Source organism: Marmota monax, unplaced genomic scaffold (genome assembly GCF_021218885.2).
Source record: "Marmota monax isolate L192 unplaced genomic scaffold, Marmota_monax_Labrador192_F-V1.1 WCK01_AAM20220418_F8-fsc00008, whole genome shotgun sequence".
Lineage (NCBI taxonomy): Eukaryota > Metazoa > Chordata > Mammalia > Rodentia > Sciuridae > Marmota > Marmota monax.
Genome location: NW_026694432.1, coordinates 19,366,916 through 19,390,615, shown reverse-complemented (window position 1 = coordinate 19,390,615; position 23,700 = coordinate 19,366,916). Strand labels below are relative to the sequence as shown.

The following is a 23,700-nucleotide window of genomic DNA, read 5'->3' as shown; positions in this document are numbered from 1 at the left end:
ATTTGCCCGGGATCACACAGTATGTGACAGAGCTGAAATTCAAATTATAATATCCCTACTATCAATTATTTTGGATATACAACCAAAAATGGAATTACTAAATCATATGGTGAATCCATGTTTAATTTTTTGAAGAACCACCATACTGTTTTCCACAGCCACTGCACTAATTCTCGTTCCTATCAACAGTGCACAAGGGTTCCAGTTTTTCCACATCCTTACCAAACTTATTATTTTCTGTTTTTAATTTTGTTGACATTTTGATTTGTTTTCTCATAATAATTGGTGGTATTAAATATCTTTTCATGTGACTTTTAGCCATTTGTCTAACTTCTTTGGAGAAATATATATTCAAATCCTTTATCTGTTTTTTTCTTTTTAATGTCAAGTTGTTTGGGTTTTTTATTAAGTTGTAGGAGTTTTCCATATATTCTAGATATCAATTCTTTTGTTTTCTAATATTTATTTTTTAGGTATAGATGGACACAACACAATGCCTTTATTTTTATGTGGTGCTGAGGATCAAACCCGGGTCCCGCCCACGCTAGGCGAGGGCTCTTCCGCTGAGCCACAATCCCAGCCCCCTAGATATCAATTCTTTATCAGATATATAATGTGCGAATAATTTCTCCCATTCCATGGGGGTTGCCTTTTCACTCTGTTGATAATGTTCTCTGATGCTCTATCCTCCCTTTCAAGGAATTTATTCATCCAGACATGGTGGCATATGCCTGTAATCCCAGCGACCTACGAGGTTGAGGTAGGAGGGTCACAAGTTCAAGGCCAGCCTCAGTATCTCAATGGTAAAATGCATCTGGATTCAATCCCCAGCACCAAAAAAAAAAAAAAAGGAACTAATTCATCTTTTCCATTCAAAGATCACAATCCCCTGATTCATATATGTGGCAATTGTGACTTCTTAAAACACTCTCTGAATGTATGTAGGAAGACCTGGGATGTCAAATAAAAGGAAAGCCTGACTAGTCACACTCTGTTCCTCTCTACAGTTTCACATTCTAAGGAAAATACAGGGTTACACAATATTAACTTGGTAAAAAGAAGCAGGGCCCTGGGTTTATGAACTGGAGTAAAAAGGGAGGCTGTGTGGAGAACACACAATCCATTAGAATAGATACAATGTTTACTATTTTTATTCTGGGCCACACATTGTCCTGAGCAATTCTAATTTCACAAAACCATTTATTATGTAAACAGTGTAATTATTCCCATATTACAGAAAAAGAAATAGGCCCAGAGAGGTTACATAGCTTACCCCAAATCATAGGCAAGCCAGAAATGGAACCCTGACTCTGGGCCCCAGAGGCCATTGTATTTGACCACTCTGTGACACTGAACAGGCTTTAGAGTCAGAATTAATTCAATTCCAGTTCAAATGACTTTTGAATACCTGTTTACTCTTTAGTCATTTGAGAGAAATTCCAACTGAAACTAGGATTTAACTTCACACCTACCTGCAATTTGAAAGTTGGAGAATGCCAAGTGTAGGGAGGGACGCAGGGAAAGAGAAACCTTCATGTAACTATGGAAGAGTCCCTGGGGGACTTCAGCTTGCATAGGGAGCACAAGAGACCTCAAAGTGGGAGCCAGAAGTAGCAAGATAGAGGCCCCCACTAGCTGCTGTTCCGTAGATTCCTGCCCCAGCACCCACCAACCTATCTAGAGGAACTGGATGAGAGTTACATCACATGGTCAAGAGGGGAGGTGAGAAGGGACACTACTTTCTGAGGAAGATCTAGGTTTCAATATTATTCTGCTACTTACCAGCTTTTTTACCTTTACCAATCTCTGAGCCTAATTTTACCCATATGTAAAATGGGCATGAAAATAACTATTCAGTAAGTGCTCAGTGAGACAGGATATGTGAAAGAGGCAAGCAAATAACTGGGGCTCAGTGGAAAAAAATAGGCCCCCTCCCTTCTGCACACCTGGGAGGTAGCCACTGTGTCTTTTTCAGTCAACTCGGGTCCTTGTTCATTTTATTCTTTAATGTTGATAAAACCACCTATCTTTCAGGGAAGGTATAAGGTTTCAGTGAGATAACAGATTAAAAAAAAAAACTGTTTTGCAGGACATGGCGGTACACATCAGTAATTCCATCTGCTCAGGAGGCTGAGGAAAGAAGATCACAAGTTTGAGTCCAGATTGGACAACTTGGCGAGACCCTGTTTTATTTTATTTAACAAAATAAAGCTAAATTTAAAAAGTGGGCTGAGGGTGTAACTCAGTGGTAGATGCTTGTCTAGCATGTGCAAGGTCCTGGGTTTGATTCTCAGAACTGCAAAAACAAACCTATAAAAGGCTCTCCACAGGTGCCTTTTACAGGTTTGGTTTGTTTGTTTGTTTGTTTGTTTGTTTGTTTGTTGGGTACTGGATGGATGGATGGATGGATGGGTGGTGGTAGGATGGCTCACTGGCAGGATGTCAGGAGGATCATGATTTGTTCTACAGAAATATATACTCTGTACAAAACCAGGTGCTTTACAAGAGGGTTTTGTTGTATCTCTTTGCAGCCTTAGGTCTTGAGCACGGATTTAACATAGATGAGTAAAAATATGGTATAAACAAACCTGTTCTAGTCACCATGATCTGCACTTACTACACTAGTATCTGTGATTCATCCTGATGAAGCCAGGTCTGTGTGAGCCAACAGTTCACCAACTGAGATCACACTGGTTTCTTGGGTCAAAGGATGAGATAGATAGGGGGATGGTATGTGAATTGTAGGGTGAGCCTTTCCTGACTCACAGGGCTTCTTGGAAATCCTAATTGGTGACGTTTCATAAAAAGAATTATAACTCAGATTTTCCCAGCACCCCTGACACTACTGCAAGAAGAAAGAGATACAAGTGAACAGCCAGCCCTGTTTTTGCTGCAGTTCCATGCTGTGTAACTTCTGTGATAACTTAGCCCCTCTGAGTCCTTTATTCCCCCTGCAAAACGAAGGAGTTAGACACCACCCCCCAGCTCTAAACTGTTCTGATCCTCTGAGAATCCTCCACATTGTCCATTAAAATATGGACTTTGGAACATATATTAAATTTCTTCCCCATTTGTTCCCACAGAGTCTCTTTAAACCCACTTGAAGTGCATGCATGTGTTTACACCCTGGGGAAGTCACACTTTTTGGAGACAGGCAGGTGTGAGAAACTGGATACATAAATGATTAAAATCTAGTTCCTGCACCACAAGATAGGGATGACAAACATTAAAATGGATTGACCTCAATAATCATGATAATTAAGGTCTATAAAGTTGGGTCCTCCCGGCTCTAAAATGTTGCCTGGAGGAATTTGGGAAGCCCTTAGGAGGTGTTCTAGGATGTCACAAAGAAAAGATGCCTCACAACCAGGCAAAGACTACAGGATGAGTAAGTGTGGCTGTCCTGGGGTGGTGAGATCTGGGCTGGGGCACAGCTACAACCTACTACAGTCATTCCACAGTGTCCAAAGGAGATTGATTCCAGGACCCCCACAGATACCCCAATACACAGACATTCAAATACCTCAAATAAAATAATATAGTTGTTGCATATAATCTCTGCACATCTTCCCACATGTTTTAAGTCACTCTAGATCTCTTATAATGCCAAATACAATGTAAACAGTGTATTAAGTAGTTGTTTTAGCCTGGCACAGTGGTGCACGCCTGTAATCCCATTGGCTGGGTAAGCTGAGACAGGAGGACTGTGATTTCAAAGCCAGCCTCAACAAAAAATGAGGCGCTAAACACTTCAGAGAAGACCCTGTCTCTAAATAAAGTACAAAAAATAGGACTGGGGATGTGACTCTGTGGTTGAGGTGTTCAAACCCTGAGTTCAAACCCTATTACCCATCCCTTCCCCCAAAAAAGTTGTTTTACTGTACATATTCGGTACAGATGCAATTTTGTTTCCAAATATTTTCAATCTGCAGTTGGTTAAATCTGGGGATGTGGAACTGATGGATATAGAGGGGCAACTGTATACTCCTTCTAAGACCCTGGCCCCAGGGTGGACATAAGATCCTCACCTGTGTATTGGACAACATCCTGGGAGAAGCAATGGGGTAATCATAAGTTACCATGTTATGAATATCAGTTGTTTTTTTATTGAGCAATTACTAAATGCAGATCCTGGGCACTATCCACATGACAGCAGGGTTCCCTGAGGTATGCTATACAAGTCACTGGGGCATATGTGGTAACTTCAGATAGAACACAGAGAAACATGTTTCCTAGTTATGTTTTTATGCTTAAATTTACCTTCTACTTGTGGCTGGTGGCATTTAGTTTTCATTTTCAATTTTAAGTTTTTTCTTTTCAATAAACATAAGTTCTAAAAATTGACTGCAGGAAAATATTTATTAAGTAAACATCCAGGTGATACAGCCATACTGCAAACATCGCAAGAAGATATGCAAATGACTGACATTCAGGAAATACTGTGCAGTAGCAATAAACACTTACTTCATTTGGGACTTTTTTGGTTGCAAGTAACAGACCCTATTCAGATTAGATTAAGCAAGATAAGAAAAGGTATCCTGACAAGGGAATTTCATAGGACACAAAGGAAGGAGTACAGAGGATAACCAGCAGGCCCCTGGAAGCGCTGTCCCCTCTTCTCTTCAGGCTCCTGTGGTTTCTCTCTGCACATCTTCTCTTGGGCAGAGCCATTTTCTCTACTACACTCACACGGTGGCCACCCCAGCCCCTACATCCACAGATGAACACACAGACAAATTCACAGCTCCAAGGTTTGCATGTCTTCTTGCAAAGCCTGAAACAGCATCCCTGAATCTAGTGCCCACCTCTCATCCTTTCAGCTCCAACTGGAAGACTGAGGGGGTCAAGTTCTCAGAAAAGGGGTGACTCTGTTTTAAGCAGTCACTCTGATCAAGGGGTGTCTGCCTTAACACTCACTGCTCATAACCCAACGAGGTAGGGTTTACTCCACAGGTAACAATGAAGAGGTAGAAAAGTGAGTTCCTGGTCCCTTGGCAGGAAGTGAAAAGCCAAAACTGTCTATGTGATATGTGATACCATAGTTCAAATATGTGATACCGTAGTTATATGTAATACCATAGTTCAAATATGCTGCTCTAACCACCTGGTCACCATCAGCTAGGGTCCAGCCCATAGCTACTGTCCCCAAAACAGGTTACTGACCAAATGGGAGACATTTATCAAGATCAGCAAACCAGTGCTTGCCTAGCAAAGCAGAAACAAGAGTCCCAGCTTCATGGGAACACTGGCTTCAAAGAATGAAGATTTCTTAGAAGGAGTACAAGGCTCTAAAAATCCAGAGAAGCCTCCTTCAATCCCTTGAATCTAAGGCTACCAGGCTCACACAACAGGTACTTGTCTCAGGGTAAGATTTGAGTCTCTTTTAAATATACTTGCCAAAAATCATAAATAGGTATCCAGAGATCCTCAAGAAAATCTGACGCCTGCCAGACCTTAGGACTATAATCGTCCCTTCCACCTCCTGGAGACTTGATTGGGAGGATCCTCCCAGAGACCAAGCAGGCTCCTTCTATGCAGAAACCTCTGGCTCTTCCTAGCCTAAGTGCCTGTTTCAAATAGAAGCCTCTGGACATCAAGGTGCCCTGACCTGGACAAATCCAAATTTTGTGGGGGTGGCTGCTCCACAGAAGGTATTTAATTAGGGGCTGTTTGGGGGGCTTTGGTGGTGGGGGGTACTGGGGATTGAACTCAGGGGCACTTGACACTGAGCCACATCCCCAGCCCTATTTTGTGTTTTATTTAGAGACAGGGTCTCACTGAGTTGCTTAGCATCTCACTTTTGCTGAAGCTGGCTGTGAACTCATGGCCAGGCCTAGGAGCTGCTAAGACAGAAAGATGGCTGGGGTGGCCATCTTTCTCCCCCTCACTCAGAGCTGACTGAGGCCCGAGGTGAGGCCTTTGCAGAGAGATACATGTGCCTCAGAAAACAGGCTCCCATTCTAGTTTTTTATTGTTCATGTTTTATCTTCTCTGGTTGCCATTGGGACAGGCTGCTGTGTGAATCAGAAGATTCCACTGAGCCACTTCCCCTGTGAAATGTCACAAAGGCCTTTTACCTGTGGGTGGAAAGAGGATGGCACCATCCTACATCAAACTCTGCCCCAAAGATTCTTCCACTCAGCAAATCTCTTTCCCAAAAACCCACTTTCGTCTTTAGCACTTGGGAGTCATTGCCCAGAGCTTTAGGCTGTTGCCCCTGGGGGGAGTACTGGGTGGCTCTGACTCTACCTCCAAAGTCAGAACCTGGCTCCTAGACCCATCAGACTCAGGGGCTCAGCATAAGTTCATCAGCCAAAGTTAGCATAGTATGTGCCCAAAAGCATATGAGGGGCTCATTCTAGCTCTGGCTTTTCCAGCAGTCCCTTGCTGCTCTCACCCCTGCCTGAGTGAGGTTGCCTCCAAGCTTAATGAGTTACCACTGCCAGGGAATGGTGACCACAGCAAATATCCCTTCTTCCTCCAGCTCAATCCAGGATATAGATGAAAGAGAAGAATTGGGGCCTGACCCCAACAAGCAAGGACTAATTTTTGAGAGAATCCACAGGGATCTGGTTAACTGGCATGACCACATCGGTGCCTGTGTCAGTGGTGACCCGGGAGCATTTCCGGCTGCTGCGCATATTGTAAAACTTTTCAGTGAGGTGTTTGCGGAACTTCTTGGTGAGGAAACAGTAGATGACAGGGTCTAAGACACAGTTGGTGCTAAGGAGGCAGAGGGTGACCTGATGTGCATCGTTTATAGCCTGGTGGAAGTAGCTGTCCTGGTAGCCCAACTCAGCCAGGGTCCAGGGCAGCTGCACCACGTGGTGGGGCACGAAGCAGATGATGAACACCGCCAAGACAGCGCAGACCATCCACAGCGCCCGGCGCTTCACTTGTGCATTGTGCTTCTGCTGCACGGGCTGCAGGAGGAGCGTGCGGATAATGACCAGGTTGCAGAAGAGGATAATGAGGAAGACCAGGAAGAAGCTGAACACGATGAAGATGTGGATGACAAGGACCGGCACGCTGCCCTTCTCATAATGCTCAAAGCAACGGGTGATGTTGCCCGAGCCGACCTTATCCATCACTATGTTGGTGGAGTCCAAGATAAGGAAGTAGGATGCAGCGGCCACAATGAACACCCAAATAACCAGGGACAAATAGATGCCACGTTTGCGGGTGGTGGCCTGAGCAGTCCTGATGGGCCGTGTGACTGCCTGGAAGCGGTTATAAGTGATGACTCCAAGGAAGGCCACGGAGCAGTAGGTGTTGATGAAGAAGAGGCAGCCAGCCACATTGCACAGAAATTTGGGTAGAATCCAGTTGCCCTGGTTGTAGTAATAGATAATCCACAGTGGCAGGGTGATCAGGAAGAGCAGGTCAGCCACAGTGAGGTTTAACATGAAGATCTTTATCTCATTTAGTTTCTTGGAAGGATACAAGTGGGCAAAGACCCATAGCACATAGCCATTGGTAATGACCCCCACCACAAAGATGATGCTGTAAATAATTGGGAAGAGAATGTATCGAAACTCGGAATCCACACGGGAGGAGCCATTTGGCTCCATTGTTGTAGGCTGAAAGGATCAGCTGATCATAGGGTCCCCGGTGTGCCTGAAAGACCATACAAAGGTACTGGTTAATAAAGAACCAAGAAAAGTCTATCCTGTTTCATCAACTCCAAGACTCCCTGCTGTGGTCTGCAACAATGGTGTCCCCTCCAAAATTTATGTTGAAACTTCATCCCCAATAACATTAGGAGGTCTAGCCTTTGGGAGGTGACAAAGGTGGAGCCCTCATGGATAAGATAAGCACCCTTATGAAAGGGTTTAGGGTTGAAGGGTACAATCTTTCTTGACATTTCCATCCCTCCTACCATGACACAGTGTTCAAGACGCCATATTGGAAACAGACACCACACCTCAACACACAGAATCTTTTTTTTTTCATTTATTTTTTATTCTAATTAGTTATACATGACAGTAGAATGCATTTTGACACATCATACATAAATGGAGTTTAACTTCTTCTCATTTTTCTGGTTGAACATATAGAATCTTGACCTTGAACTTCCAGCTTCCAGACCCAAGAGAAATAAGTTTCTACTCTTTACAAATTGCCCAGTCTCAAGTATTTTGTTATAGCAGACTAATACATTTACGTATTCTAATTTTGCATATTTTTAAATTCTAAAATCAATGTCATCTTCCAAATAATTGGCAGCATTTTTTTTCTTTCTACATAAAATAATGTTTTTATGAATCTATTTCCAGTCACAAAATCCATATCACAAAAAATTTTAATTTTTTCTGATAAAATATGAATATTTTTCTATAGACAGAATTTGAAATTAAAATTTTGAGACCTCCCAAGTATATAGCACTACGGGTGTATGCCACTATGCTTGGCAGAGGGCACATTTTATGTTGCTTCCCCCGCAGCAAAATTGCTAGCTTCTACTCTCCTGGGATCTTTTCCTTTCCTCAAGGTAGTTTTGCCATCTGATCTCGAAGATCCAGGATGATAGTTCTCAAAGGGCAGGCCATAGAATTAGGGATGGAGGATAAGAATCCAGGAGAAAACTATTTTCACAATAATACCAAGGCATTATTTTCCTTTCCACTGTGTTGACATTTATACTAATCGTACAAAAGCAATGGTAAGCAAAACTACTGGCTCCTTAGCACAAAGCAAGGAAGTGAGACCAAACCGTACTAGGAGTCATTGTATTCTTCACAGCCATGGACTGGCAGTGTAAAAATAATTGAAAAAATAAATAAAAAGTTAATTTGACTTTAAAATGTCCTTCATAGCCAGGCATGGTGGCACAGCCTGTAATTCCAGCTACTTTCAAGTCTGAGACAGGAGGATGACTCGTTCAAAGCCAGCCTGGACAAATTAGCAAGACCCCATCTCAAAATAAAAAATAAAAAGGGCTGTGGGTGTAGCTCATTAGCAGAACCCTTGCCTAGCCTTTGCAAGGCCCTGGGTTGGATCATTAGTACCACAAAATAAATAAATAGATTAATTAAGTGTCCTTCATAAAGTGAGGAAAGTTCTTATTTTGGTCAACTTTAGTATACATCTTTAATATTCTGTGTGTAAAATGGGAAACACACATGAAAGACTTCTATAGCAAATGGAAACAAAATGATGGTCAGCAAACAGCACTTCTCTGATTGTTTGAGCTGTGAACTGAACGTTCTTCATGGGTCGCCCTTCAAAATGACTGACAAACTATGGTTTTTCAGATGTGGGGAATTGGCAGACATTTTCTCATATATAAATGAAGGAAGCCTGTCACCTCAAATGATAGGATTAGTTGTCAATGGTGAAATTTGAGTGTTCAAGGGACAATAGGAATTTTTTGTATCTACCAGCTTGAGCTTCCCAGCTTTCTAATACTTAAAGAATTTTCTACCTGGGGTATAATTCAATGGTAGAGCACAAGCCCATGAATTACATGAGCCCATGGGTTCAATACCCAGCACCAAAAAATAAAATAAAAAAAATTTTCCAAGATTGCTGGAAATATTAACAAATGCAATTTTTATATTATATAATGAAAGGCTGACATTAGAAGACCTTCGTAAATCACTGAGCCAATATTTTCTGAATAAAATTATGTGTGGATTAAAGATCCATTCAAATGGCAAGATAAACCAATATACTATAGTGTAAAGGGTTTCAAAAAAGTTACAGCTGGGCACAATTGTGCACACCTGTAATCCCAGTGGCTCCTAAGGCTGAAACAGGAGGATTGCAAGTTTGAGGCCAGCCTGGGCAATTTAGAGAAACCAGTCTCAAAAAATAAAAAATAAAAAGGGGATGGGGATATAGCTCAGTGGTAGAGTCCCCCTGGATTCAATCCCTACTACAAAAAATATATGTAAATAAATAAAAGTTCATGAATATGATTCATGTCCTACATTGTAACTAATCTTTAAGAAATTACCATTTGTGCCAGGTGCAGTAGTGACACTCACCTATTAACCTAGTGATTTGGTAGACTGGCAGGAAGATCACAAATTCAAGACCAGCCTCATCAACTTAGCAAGATCCTGCTAAAGAAAAAATTAAAAATTTTTTAATTTAAATTTAAAAACTTAAAAATGGCTGGGGATATAGCTCAGCGGGTAAATTGTCCCTGGATTAAATCCGTAGTACAGGGGCAGGAGAAAAGAAGTGCACAGTGCACAGTTATATGAGGGCAGATTTCTTCACGTACTTCAACCCAAACAACACATCTCAACAGACAGAATGTAGAAACAGATATGAGGATCCAGCTGTCTTCTGTTAAGCCCGATTCTAAAGAGGTTTATATAAAATATAAATCAATGCCACTCCTCTCCTTAAATTGTTTATGTTTTAGAAAATCTAGTTATTTTTCAAAAAAAAGTTATGTTAATATGGAAGGAATTTATTCATGGATTTTTAATTTTTTAAAAATATTTTTTAGTTGTAGTGGACACAATATCTTTATTTTATTTATTTATTTGTGGTGCTGAGAGGCTGGGGATATAGCTTAGTTGGTAGAGTGATTGCCTTGCATGCACAAGGCCCTGGGTTCAATCCCCAGCACCACAAAAAAGAAAAAAATAAATATATGTGGTGCTGAGGGTCGAACCCAGGGCCTCACAAGTGCTAGGCGAGCACTCTACCGCTGAGCCAAAACCCCAGCCCCATCATAGGTTTCTAAATTTAAAAATGAAAATGTTTAGAATGTCTTAGCTTTCGTTTTGAATATGGTAAATATTGATGGATATACTCTATATAAACCAAAACTTTCTGAGGGCTCTCAATTTTTTTCTCATGTCGTGTGCACGGGTGTGGGTATGTGTGTGCATGCATGTCTACCTGTCTTACTGGGTATTGAATCCAGGTCTGACCCAAGCTAGGCAAGTGTTCTACCACTAAGCTACATTCCCAGTGTGCCCTTAATAATTTTTAAGGATAGAAAAGACTCCTGAGAGAGCCAGGCGAGGTGGTGCTTGCCTGTAATCCCTGTGGCTCAAGAGGCTGAGGCAGGAAAATCAAAAGTTCAAAGCCAGCCTCAGCAACAGTGACACGCTAAATACAAAATAGGGCTGGGATGTGCTAGTGGTTGAGTGCCTCTGAGTCCCTGGTACCCCCCAAAAAAATGATTGCTGAGAGATTTGAATATTGCTGCTCCACAGTCTCAGCTCCCCTTTCCTTTAAGCCCTCACCTGGGACTCTCGTACTGTGCAGTACTCTATCTACAACAAGGACACACAGATGGTCAGCCCTGAGAGACGTCAGGGTGAGGGCAGCCCACAGGGCAAGGCCCTTACTCTAGTTCTTTGGAGAAGTCATGTCCCTTTCCCCCAACCCACACAGGAAGTGCCTTCCTCTTCTTTGTGTTTTCCTTCTTCTTTGGGCTCTGGCTCAATAGGGTGAGGGCAACTATTTCTGGAAATATTTTTAGGACATCATGTGTCTTGCCCACTGTGCCAGGCCTGCCCACGCCTCAGGGCCAGGGTGAGGGTAAGGCAAGTAAAGCACTTACTGGGTGCAAAGTGTAAAGCAGAGCACTAAAACTTCAGTAATCAAGAGGAAAAAAAATGTTTTGTTTTTTTTTAGTGCTGGGCACTCTACCACTGAGCTACATCCCCAACCCTTTTTATTATATTTTATTTTATTTTACTTTTCCCAACCCTTTTTATTTTGAGACAGGAGCTCACTAAATTACCCAGGCTAGCCTTGAACTTGTGATCCTCCTGCCTCAGCCTCCTGAGTAGCTGAGATTATAGGTATGCACCATTGTGCCCAGCTGGGAAATAATACTTTAATGCAATATTTTTAAAAATCAAAATGAGTATTACTGATTCTCCCTTTTCCCTGGCACTAATTGGGATCCTGTCTTCACTTAAATTTTTTATATTTTGTTCATCATGAATTTTTTTGCATTAATTTTGATTTTTAAAAAAAATTTTAATACCACCATGTGAACATGGTGTACACACTGATTAGCCCAATTCACCTGCCCAGTCACCCATTCTTGGATTCGTTAGACAAGCACTTGGGGCTCCAAGACCTGAGCAGGGTACTGAGGCCTCAGAGAACAGTCCTTGTCCCTGCCCCTGCGTGACTCACACACCATTTTGCAAGAGAGAGATTCAGAGATAGATAGATTCAGTGATAAGTGCTCTGATGATGGAGGTGGCAGGTGTAGTGGGAATTCAGAGAAGTTGTGCCCAGCACAATCTTAAGGGTGAGGAATGACCTGGGATGAGGGAAGCAGGAGAGCTGGCCTCATGAAGGAAGAAGAATCCCAGGTAGAGGGGACAGCGTGTGCATAGTCCTGCAAGAACAGAAGATGTACCTTGTTCTGAGGAACTTGAGACCTTCAGTTTGGTGAAAACGTAAAGTCTGAGGGAGGTAAGGAGAGAAAGGGCTAAAAAAGTAAACACTGGTCAATCAGGAAGGGTCTTGAATGTCAGGCTAAGTAGTAAGTACAGAGGTTCCTCCACCTACAAGGGGATCATATCCCAATAAACTCACCGTAAGTTGAAAATGGCATAAATGAATATTCATTTGCTACATCTAACTTAACTTAGCAACAAGTACACTATAGAGTCTTGGTGATTTCCCCCTTGTGATCACACGACTTCCAGGGAGCTGTGGCTCACTGCCATTGCCCATCATGAGACAGTATTACTGATTCTCCCTTTTCCCTAGCATTAATTGTGATCCTGTCTTCACTTAAATTCAAAATCTGAAGTATGTTTTCTACTGAATACACATCAATTTTGCTCCATTGCAAGGCTGAAAAAATCTTAAATTGAGCAGGCGTAAACCAAGGGCCATCTGTACTCTATTCTGCAGAAAATGTGGAGTCACTGAAGGATTCTGAGTAAGGAAGAGAAAAGGCTGGACCTGAGTTTGGGGAAAATGGCTTTGACATCTCAGCTATATAAAGAATAAACTTTAAGGGCTGCAGATGAGGGGCAGGGAGACAACACATAGACAGCCACAATTATCTGAAGAGCCAGAGGCCTGGTTCTGGCAGAGTGAATAGATAGAAATGGATAGTTGTGAGAATTATTTGGGAAATTTGATGGACAGACATGGTGACAAATAGGATATTGATTGAGAGAAAGGGAGTAATCAAGGAGAACTGCTAGGTTTCTGGGCCAGATGACTGGGGCTCTGGTGGCCTGTCTCCATGGAGATGATACTGAGAAGGAATAGCATAGAGGGGTGAGGAGAATGAATTCATTTAGAGACATCACATTTGGGGTGCCTCTGAAACATTTAGGAAGATCAAGTTTAAACTCCTAAGAGCTGAACATCAAAGGAATCAAAGGCAGAGAAACCTATGGAGACAGCAGAGGTAGGTTGGAGAGGTTGGAAGAGAACCAGATCTACCATGCTGGAGATCTAAGGGAAGAAATTTTCAAAAGCATAAGATCAAGTGGTCAACAATGTGGAAAGCCACAGGGAGACCAATAAACAAACAAACAAACAAAAAAACACCAAACACTGAATGTGGCAATATAGAAATCCATCTTGTGTGATCAGAGAGCAGCTTCTAAGGCTGAGCTGAGGAGTGAGTGAGAAGAGAACAAGGGGAATGTCAAATTCTCATTTATGAAGTTCAGTTGAGTAACCAAATGCTGGGTATGGACCTTGTTTGGATCTTGATTCAAATAAACCAATTGGAAAAAAAAAAACAACCCTGTTTTTTAGACAATTGGGAAACTAAAGAACAAACTAAATAAATATTAGAATTAAGATATTAGCTGGGTATTGTGGTGCACACCTGCAATCCCAGCAACTCAGAAGGCTGAGGCAGGAGGATCGCCAGTTCAAGACCAGCCTCAGTAATTTAACAAGACCCTGTCTTAAAATGAAATTATTAAAGGGGATGGAGATATAGTTTGGTGGTACAGTATCCTTGGGTTCATCCTCAGTACTGCCAGAAAAAGAAAAAGAAAAGAAATTAGCACCAGGGCTGAGATGTGGCTAACCTGAGTGAGATCCTGGGTTCAATTCCCAGCACCACCCCAAAAAATATTTATGTTAATTATGTTAGATATGATAGTGAGGTTATAATTATTTTTTAACTCCTTACGCATTTGATACACATACGTATCATGTATTCATTGATAAAATTATATACAACCTGGTATTTGCCTACTCCGGGAAATATGGGCCTATATGCCAACCTCCAGCTCAAAATCGGCTTCCCAGAAACCCCACCTTGAAGAGTGGACATTCGGGTTTGTCTCACTGTGGAGCCTCCCCAGTCCACATGACCCCCACAGGAGGCCCAGGAGAGATGGGCTTCTTCCTTCCAATTACAGGGCCAGAATCAGTGTGGGGGTCCTTGGTAGAACCCTGGCTTTCCCAAAGCTATTGCCCTTGGTGCCCACAGGACCCATCACCCTGGCTCGTCCCATTTCTGCTGCCCTCCGTTCAATCCCAGGTTCCTGGGCCCTATGTGACTCCTTCTCCCTTGGTCTCTCCTCCCTTAGTGCCTAGTTGCACCTTGTTGATCAATAGAACTTTGAAGTCATCCAAAATGTAACCAGTGTGTCTCCTCTGGGGTTGGGGCTCACACCTGTGTGCTTTTATTCTTGCTATTTCTCTGCCTAGCACATCCCTCCCTCCTTCTCTTTGCCTGGCTGACTATGGAACAGCCTAAGATTGTTCAAACCTCAATTCCTCTAGATCATTTTTCCTCATTCTTCCTGCCTCCTACATCCATGTCCCCACCCCCAGGCCTTTGGGTTTCCCTCACTCATGGCTTTTTAATCTTATTGAAATTGCCTGCATGTGTCCTCTCTGCCTTCCAGAAGCAGAGACCAAGTTCGTTCATTCACCTCACAGTTATTGACATCCTGCTGGGTGAGGGCACTACTCTGGGAATACTGCAGGAATGAAATAGATGAGGTTTCTGTTCTCAGGAGTTTATTCTCTACTTGGGGGAGTAAACTAAAAATATGTAAAAAGAGCTGAGGGTGTGGTTCAGTGGTAGAGCATTTGCCTAGCATGTGGGAGGTCCTTGTTGCCATCCCTAGTACTAAAATAATAAATAAATTAATTAATAACTTTTAAAAGGTAGAGAGATAAAGAAATGATTTCAAATTGTAATGAATTCAATAAAGAAAAAAATTTTAAATGGTGACATGATGAAGATTGGGAAGAGGGCTGCTTTCAGGAGTGCTCTACCACTGAGCTACATCCCCAACCCTTTTTGAGATAGGGTCTCCCTACGTTGCTCAGGCTGGTCTCAAACTTGTCATCCTCCTGCCTCAGCCTCTTGAGTAGCTGGCATAACAGGTTGTGCACTACCACACCATGCAGAGAGCTGCTTTAAACAGAGTGGTCAGGAAAGGCTTCTCAGAGAAGGTAACATAAAGGAAACCAGAGATAGATTTACCATGAAGTCTGTGGCCCTTAAGTTTCCAGAACCCCTCCTCGGTCCTATATATAATAACGTATTTGATACCTTTTCTTCATAGAGTTCCCCTACAAATTTTATATGCTTTAAGGATCTGCAAAGCCTGTACTTTACCTGGGCTGAAATTTAAAAAGTGAGAAGGAATAAGTCAGAGGGCAATCTGGAAGAAGGATATTCCAGGAGAAAGGATGTGCAAAGGGCCTGGGTGGGAATAAGTCCAAAACATTCTGAGGTAAGAATGAGTTTATCATGTTTAAGGAACTAAAAGGTTAGTGTAGCCCTAAAGGAGTGAGAAATGGGAACACTGAAATGTGATCAGACGGCAACAGGCCTAGGCCCAGTTTGCATCTTGTCCTGTGATCATCTCAGAGTTTCTGGAGTGTTATTGAGCAGAGAAGTCATACCATTTGCCTAGCATTAGCTGCTGGGCAGAGAACAGAGGGCAGGAGGCAAGAGTGGAAACAGAGAAACAGACTGTTTGGAAGGTAAGACGTTGTGGTGGCATGAACCAGAGAGTGGCATTTCCAATTCCTCTCTCCATCCCCAGCACTCAATAAGAGCTTTGCCAGAGTAGGAGTTTGGGAAATATTTGTCCATTGAGCAAATACCCAGCAACCCACAGGATTACCTGTACTCCCAGAGCAGCTGCCTGAGTAGAGCGAGCCCTCTACCACTTTTTTACCTAAATAGCGGTCCTTGGACCAGCAACAGCATGTTAGAAATGCAGAACTCTTGCCCCACCCAGATCTGCTGTTTCAGAATCTGTATTTTAACAAGATTCCCAGGTGATTCATATACACACCAAAGTCTGAGAGATAATTTGCTCAACACAGACCAGCTAGAGACTTGTTTGATCTAACACTGTCCATGGCTCCCCATTGCCCAGAATAAGTCCAAGCTTCTCTCCCATCTCATCTCCCACAATTCCGTGCTAGTCATACTCTACCCTAGCTGTGCTGAACTTCTTTGCTGCTTCCCTAAAAAATCCTTCTCTTTTATGCCTTTGCACAAGCTGTACCCTCACTGAGAACTCCCTTTGCCTATTGGTCTACCTAGAAAAATCTTACCCTCTCTGACCTAATCTAGAGTGCTTCTACCAGATGAGGTAGCACATGCTTATAATCCCAGGGACTTGGGAGACTGAGGCAGGAGGATCACAAGTTCAAGGTCAGCCTAGCCAATTTAGCAGGACCCTCAGCAAATTAGTAAGATTCGGCCTAAAATAAATAAATAAATAAAAAGGCTGGGGATGTAGCTCAGGAGAAGGTTTGCCTCACTTGCACATGCCCTAGGTTTGATCTCCAGTCCTGCAAACAAACAAGCAAAGAGTGCTTCCTCTGGGATGCCTTCCCTGATTGCCACTGGCAAAATGGAGTTGCCTCCTTGTCTAGGACACTGGCACTGGGCGCACTGTTCAGCACAGCCCCTGACACAATACATTTTATTTTTTTATTTTTTTTTTTATTTTTTAGTTTTTGGCGGACACAACATCTTTGTTTGTATGTGGTACTGAGGATCGAACCTGGGCCGCACGCATGCCAGGCGAGCGCGCTACCGCTTGAGCCACATCCCCAGCCCCACAATACATTTTAAATATTAACTTCTATGTCTATTTCCTCACCAGAATGGAAACTTCTTGAGAACAGGGACCAATCTTTTTCATCCCCTTACCCCCAGTGTCAGGCACTAGGGAAAGAAAGAGGAAGGAAATAAGGAAGGAAGGAAGGGAGGGAGGGAAAGACTAAGCCTCCAACAAGTATTCCAGGGATCCTGACACAGTCCCTCGGGGGAGGTACACTGTGGGTGGGTGGGATGGGAAGAACAAAGCTCTAGAGGCAGAAAGACCAAGGTTTCTTCCTGGATTACCATTTACTTGCTACGGGATCCCAGGCAAGTGAACTCCATCTTTTCATTAGTAAAATCTTATAATTTGTTAAATGGTTCCATATGTGTGAGGCCCTGAGTTCAATCCCCAGTACCACAAAAAATAACCAACCTCCAGGAACAGTGGCTCACACCTGTAATCCTAGTAGCTCGGGAGGTTGAGGCAGGGGGATCACAAATTCAAAGCCAACCTCAGCAATGGTGAGGCACTAAGCAACTCAGTGAGACCCTGTCTCTAAATAAAATACAAAATAAGGCTGAGGATATGGCTCAGTGGTTGAGTGCCCCTGAGTTTAATCCCTGGTTACTCCCCACCAAAAAAAAAAAAAAAAAATCCAACCAACCTAAAAATGATTCCAAAGATGAATTCAAAGTGACTAGAACAAAACCTGGGCCCCAAATAACCAAGTCTTCCCCTCCTCATTGGCCCAACAGCTTGGAGCCAGGGGAGACTTTGGTTAACCACTTGACCCAGGAACTCTGACCCACATACTGGCTCTCCCACCAGCTCCAGATAGAGCCTCCAGCTAATGCCAACAAAGCTTTCAAAAGCTCAGGAAGAAAACAAGCAATTGGAGGGAGAGGTGGCTCAGACCACTCAATTTAACACATGGGCACAGTTCCCTGATGGATCAAAGCTGGGCAGCTGGCCCAAGCCCTGTCCTCAGCTGGGGGTGGGACAGGGAGGCCATAAATATTCATGGAGACAGAAGAATTCTAATTCTGTCATCCGGATCTCCTACCTTCTGCCCTGCACAGCGTTCAGCCCCCATCTCCAATGGAAACATTCCCAGCTCCTATGAACCTGGAGAAGGGGCTCCCATCCACTGATGGACAGTCAGACATGAGAGACCATCAGGAACTGGGCAGAAGAAAATATGTGCTGGTTAATTCCACAGTGTAGACTGTGAGTCTGGAAGTTGGATTCACCATTCAGGCCAGCCCCTAACATTGGGGACAGTTGAGGTCAAGAATAGAAATGTCTAAATATTTATAAGCTATAAGACAGATATATCCAAATTCATCTACATTCCTTATATTAGCAACTCCTTACAGCCCTGCAGGCCTGAGAGTGCATTCACCAGTTGAATTTGAGCTAGAAGCTGGGGCTGGGGGACACATACAGGTTCCCTATGGGCATACCCACTTGTATTCAAGAACCTCTTGCTCTGTAGGGAGTATGTGGTTGAAGGGGAACCTGAGTCAGCTCACCTAAACTCAAGGCACTGAGTACCATTTACCAGTGAAATGTAGACATTTCTTACTCATAATCATATTTCCAGCTCAAATCAGCTTTGCAAGATGGTTTTACATCCATTTTTTTTCAAATAAAATGCCTATTTTTCCAGGGGGAAAAAAGTGAGGTTAGAGAAGAAAATAGACTTTTGCATAGTCTCAGAGAGTGACAGACTGGACATCTTTTTCATTATGTGTGTGTGTGTGTGTGTGTGTGTATATATATATATATATATATATATATATATATATATTTTAGTGTTGGTACTGGAGATAGAGCCCAGGGTCTTGTGCATGCTATGCAAGACTCTACCACTGAGCTACATCCCCTGTCTTTTTTATTTTTTATTTTGGGACAGGGTCTCACTAAATTGTTGAGGCTGGCCTTGAACTTGTGATCCTCCTGCCTCAGCCTCCCAAGTAGCTGGGATTACAGGGGTGTGTCACCACACCTGGGGATTTTGAACTCCAAAGACCATCTTGACTCTCCTAGGCCAAGGTGTGGTCCCTGCTAGAAGCCAACAGCTCTTTGGCAACTCCTTCACTTATAGGCTTGTCCTGTGGCCCAAGAATAGAAGTTCCAGATGCTGTAAAGCCCCAGAAAGAGATGCCTTTGATCTGGGACCTTGATTTTACCTTTATAACCTGAAGTCATAAAGGGAAAAAGGCTTTGAAAAGGAAGATAGGCTCTGCTCTGTATCCACCTGACTCTTGCCTTGCATCAGAGCTGGGATCAAATTCTTCTTCAAACAGTAAACTCACTCTGTGACCCTGAGTCTCCATTTCCTCATTGACAAAATGAAGATTTGAAAATGGACCTTTAAAAAAGGAGAATTAGGGGCTGGGGATGTATCTCAATGGTAGAGCACTTGCTTCACATGCACAAGGCACTGGGTTGGATCCCCAGGATCCCCAGCACTACCACCCCCCAAAAAAAGAAAGAATTAGTTTAAAAATAAAATTCCATTTACAATAGTATTAAAAATAAGCCAAGCTGGGTGCTATGGCACATGCCTGTAATCCCAGCAACTTGAGAAGTTGAGGCAGGAGGATCATAAACTCAAAGCCAGCCTCAGCCATTTAGGAAGACCCTAAGCAATTTAGCGAGATCCTGTCTTTTTTTAAAAAAGGGGGGGAGGGGGATTGGGCTGGGGAATGTTGCTCAGTGGTTTGAGGCCCTTTGGGTTCAATCCCTATTTAAAAAAAAAAAAAAAAAAAAGAGCAAGGCCCAGTGGCGCATGCCTATAATGAGACTTAGGCAGGAGGATGGCAAGTTCAAGGCCAGTCTCCCCAACTTAGTCAGACCCTGTCTCAAAATAGAAGATAAAAAGGCTGGGATGTAGCTCAGTGGTAGAGCACCCTGGGTTCAATCCCCCATGCTGCAAAAATAAAATTAAATACTCAGGAATAGGCTTAGTCAAGGACTGAAGCCTTATACACTGAAATATACAGAACATTATGAAAAGAAATGAAAGGCAACAGAAGACCATTTCCAATTCTCCTCCTTGGAGACCCCACCTTGACACCAGGTATGCATATTACACTGATGTGACTCAACCTCCACTCAACTGGTCTAGGAAATCCCCATAGAATTGGGGGACCTAGAGCCTAACCAGGTTCTCTCCTGCTCCAGATACCCAGGTGGCACCTGTCTGTGAGTCACTCTCCCTCACCTTGCTTCCTGGAATAACCTGGGCAGGGAAGAGGGAGTGAGGAGATGCCTCCATCCCTGGGCCTCCCAAGCACAGGGTACTGGCTTTTGTTATACCAGGAATTGCAAGCACTTCTTCCCAGCCTGGAAGTCCTGGGTTTTGCTGGTGCCCTCAGGGCCAGTCCAGGGCCTAGCCCAGGGGAGGACATGGAGTACAATCACTGTCCCTGAAGAGTCTGCTCTCAGCTCTCTTCTTTCCTGGTTGAGCCTCTCCCAACTTTCTTCATCTACAAAATGATGACAAAAAAACCTTCACAGGGTAGTTGTGACAGCCAAATGAAGCAATTTGCTTAACAGCCGGGCACTCTCTTACCTACTGTTCTCAGAAACATGTGTTAATAAGCAAATCAGCTATATACCAAGCTAGTTAGATCTCTTTTGGAAGAAGCCAGGGGTGGTTGGAGAGAAAGTACCGCAATTGGAATTGAGGGTTTGGGTCTCTGGTCTCAACAGTGTCATGTACAATCTCAAGTAAGTCTCTTGCCAGCTCTGAGCCTTGGAACTTTTATCTGCAAAATGGGGTGCCCTGACTACCTTGAGGCATTGCTGTAAAAAGGAAGTAAGATTATGTGGGGTGGGGTGACAGAGAGTTTGGTAAACAGTAAAGCATTGGAAAATTGAAATAGACTTTTCAAATCAGAAAGGGCACTGCACATTTCGGTCATCAGCCACCTGAGCTCAGCTCCAAATCTGGGCCCTAAGGGGGCATAAAAAAAAAAAAAGAAAAGAAAAAGCTCTCTTCTTTAACAAAACCTTATTCACAGGCCTGGGATGAGGAGAGAGAAGTCCCTGGTCCCCACAAAAGGACAAACACAGGATCTCAGTCTCTCATCATATCCCTTTTCTTCCCCAACACCAATCAAGAAGAAATCCAGTTCTGGAGGCACGTTTTATCATTAACACCATGGACTAAGGATCTCTTACCCAAACCTTCATTGATCAGATGGAGAAACTAGGGGTTGCCCAAAGTGACAACAGTGTCAGGGTTGGATCGGGGCTTGTGGCTCACTGCTCATTCTCTACAAACTACAGCATACCACTTTATCATCAGGTGTTCAATGAATGTTATTGGTATGTTCTTACTACATGCCAAACTCTACTAAGGGCAAGGAGAAAACGAATTCCTAAGGCATTTCCTTATCCTAAAGCATTTACAGTAAGAATTACAGTGTCCTTATTAGCAGTGCATGTTGGCTCACATTAGTATATCATTTTACAATTAACAAAACACTTCCTATCCAGCTTCTTACTTCGTCCTCTCCACAAACCCAAAAGATCAGTATTTTATCCCCAATCTGCAAAAAAGGAAAGAGGCTCTTGAATTATCCAAGGACCCAGCTTGTCAGCAATCAAAACTCTGGGTACTCACCAGAGGCCCACAGCCAGTCACCTCCAGAGGCGACTTCCCTTTCTGGACAGGTTGTTGGCTCGCAAAGAAAGACAAATGTCTCTTTCTTTAGCTTTCCTGGCAGAAACCAACCTACCCCATCCCAGGTTTTAAGCACCTGGGACACAGCTGGGCATTTAGTTAGAGGTCATGAAAACCGCCTGGTGTTTAAGAGAGAGCCTGCTGTCCCTCAATCTTCCCTTCATTCCAGGTGAGTAAGCTCTGATCACTGGCCCCATAATTGGACTTTCTGACAATGAAGGAAAGGAGGTGCCAGCCTGAGCTTTGTCACTAGCAACCGAAATATCATGGCAAAACTAGTGGTGGGCCTGGTCCTTCGTACCAATATGCTGGTTATCTTCATCATCCCCCAGAGAAACCCAGCATTTTGTGAGTCCCTAAGTACCCAGCCCTGTACAAGACCCTTCCTCCTCTCCTGATAATCCCACCAGGGAGATGGCATTGGCCTCATTTAACAATTCAGGAAACTGCACAGAGAGGGGGGTATAACTTGACCAAAAAACACACAGCTAGTAAAGCAGATAGCATTCGGCTTCCTAAATCCAAGTAGCCCCTTCTCATCACCATCATCACCTCCTAGTGAGTCCTCTGAGGTCACCTCAGCTCTGCCTTGGTCTCAGAATACAAAAGAAGTGTGCTGGGCTCCCTGAAAAATTTTGGTCACAAGATGTTCTTTCTGGGCCTAAGAAAGATGCCAAAGTAGTCCCTTAAAAACAGAAAGAGTGGGCACGATGGCACATGTCTGTGATCGCATTGACTCAGGAGGTTGAGGCAGGAGGATTGCAAGTTAAAGGCCAGCCTGGACAACTTAGCAAGACCCTAATGGAAAAATCACAGAATAAAAAATAAAAAGGACTGGGGCTATAGCTCAGTAGTAAATTGTCCTGGGTTCAATTCCCAGTACCAAAAAAAAAAAAAAAAGAAAGAAAAGTAAAAACAGAACCACCCATTTGCAGCCAGTGGGCACAATCTTGGCCTCCTGAGGACATTTTCATAAACTTTCCCCTTTCCCAGCCGGACTGGGACCCCCCCTTACCTGTCACAGGACCAGTCATTAAGCCGAGGAGCCTGTCTCTCTGGGTCTGGGCCCTAGTTCCAGCCTCTATGCCGTCTTCTGGCAATTGCAGAAGTGAGGAAAAAGAACATATCACTGCCAAGTCACCCCCAGGAGGAAATGCAGTGACCCTAGGGCCTCTTCGACAGATGCCACAGGAACCTCCAAGCTGACCCACCAAGGCCCTGGGCACTAGGCAGAGCTTCTTGAGGAGCTAGGAGCGGGGTAGAGTGTGGGCAGCTCCGCAGGACCAGAGAGGCAAGGCCAAAGAGAGAGAAGCAAGAAAAGTATGAGGGGGTGTGCTCAGGAGAGACGGAAGAGTGAGAAAGAGGAAAAAGGAGAAGAGACCAAAAAACACTTAGCCAGCGGGGAGGGCGGGAGGGAGTCAGGAAGGAAAGGAGAGGGCCGAGGAAGAGATGGAGGGAGAAGGACAGAGGGAGGTAAACAGAAGTCCAAGAGAGGAATGAGGGAGCAAAGAGCAAGACCGAGGGAGTTAAGAGAGAGAGAGAGAGGTGGAGTGTGTGCCTGCAGATGCGTAAGTGCTCATCAGTGTCTGTGTGTCTCAGTGCGGGGAGAAATTGAGAGCCAGGGAGCAGGAAAGGGAGCGGCCACCAGGATATAGGAAGGATGGGAAGAGGGAGCTTGAAGCACGACTGTGGTCAGCAGCATGATTGGACAGGGCAGCCCTGGCGACCAAGAAACCCTGAGGCCCCAAAATCCTTGGGGACAGAGCACTGCAGGGCTCAGGGGAGGGCCCTGAGCTGGAGATTGGCAGCAAGACAGTTCATGGAGAATAGTGTGGGCAGTTGAGAGGGTGAACACAGGTGAACTTGTGGGGAGGGTAGAATTTAGGGGTAACAAAGTTTCTAATCCACTTATCCATGCATTTATTCAATCAACCAAGCAACATTTACTGAGAAGCCCTTGTGGTGGATACTGTCTAAGGAAACAAGTCCCTCAAATATAAGCTTATCTAA

At 43.7% G+C, this 23,700-nt stretch overlaps 1 protein-coding gene across 4 annotated transcripts in view; it reads right to left on the bottom strand.

Moving 5' to 3' along the window:
* Positions 1 to 4,340: 4,340 nt before the first annotated feature.
* Ptafr (platelet activating factor receptor) overlaps positions 4,341 to 23,700 on the bottom strand; it is a 32,354-nt gene continuing 12,994 nt past the window's right edge. For 2 of the 4 annotated variants that reach the window (XM_058571026.1, XM_046469409.2), the window contains exon 2: positions 4,341 to 7,617. In XM_058571026.1, coding sequence (XP_058427009.1) covers positions 6,543 to 7,571 — 1,029 coding nt within the window. In that variant the 5' untranslated portion in view covers positions 7,572 to 7,617 and the 3' untranslated portion in view covers positions 4,341 to 6,542. Of the gene's footprint in view, positions 7,618 to 9,989; positions 10,068 to 22,705; positions 23,293 to 23,700 lie in introns of those variants that run through there. The other 2 variants (XM_046469408.2, XM_046469407.2) reach the window with 2 other exon arrangements.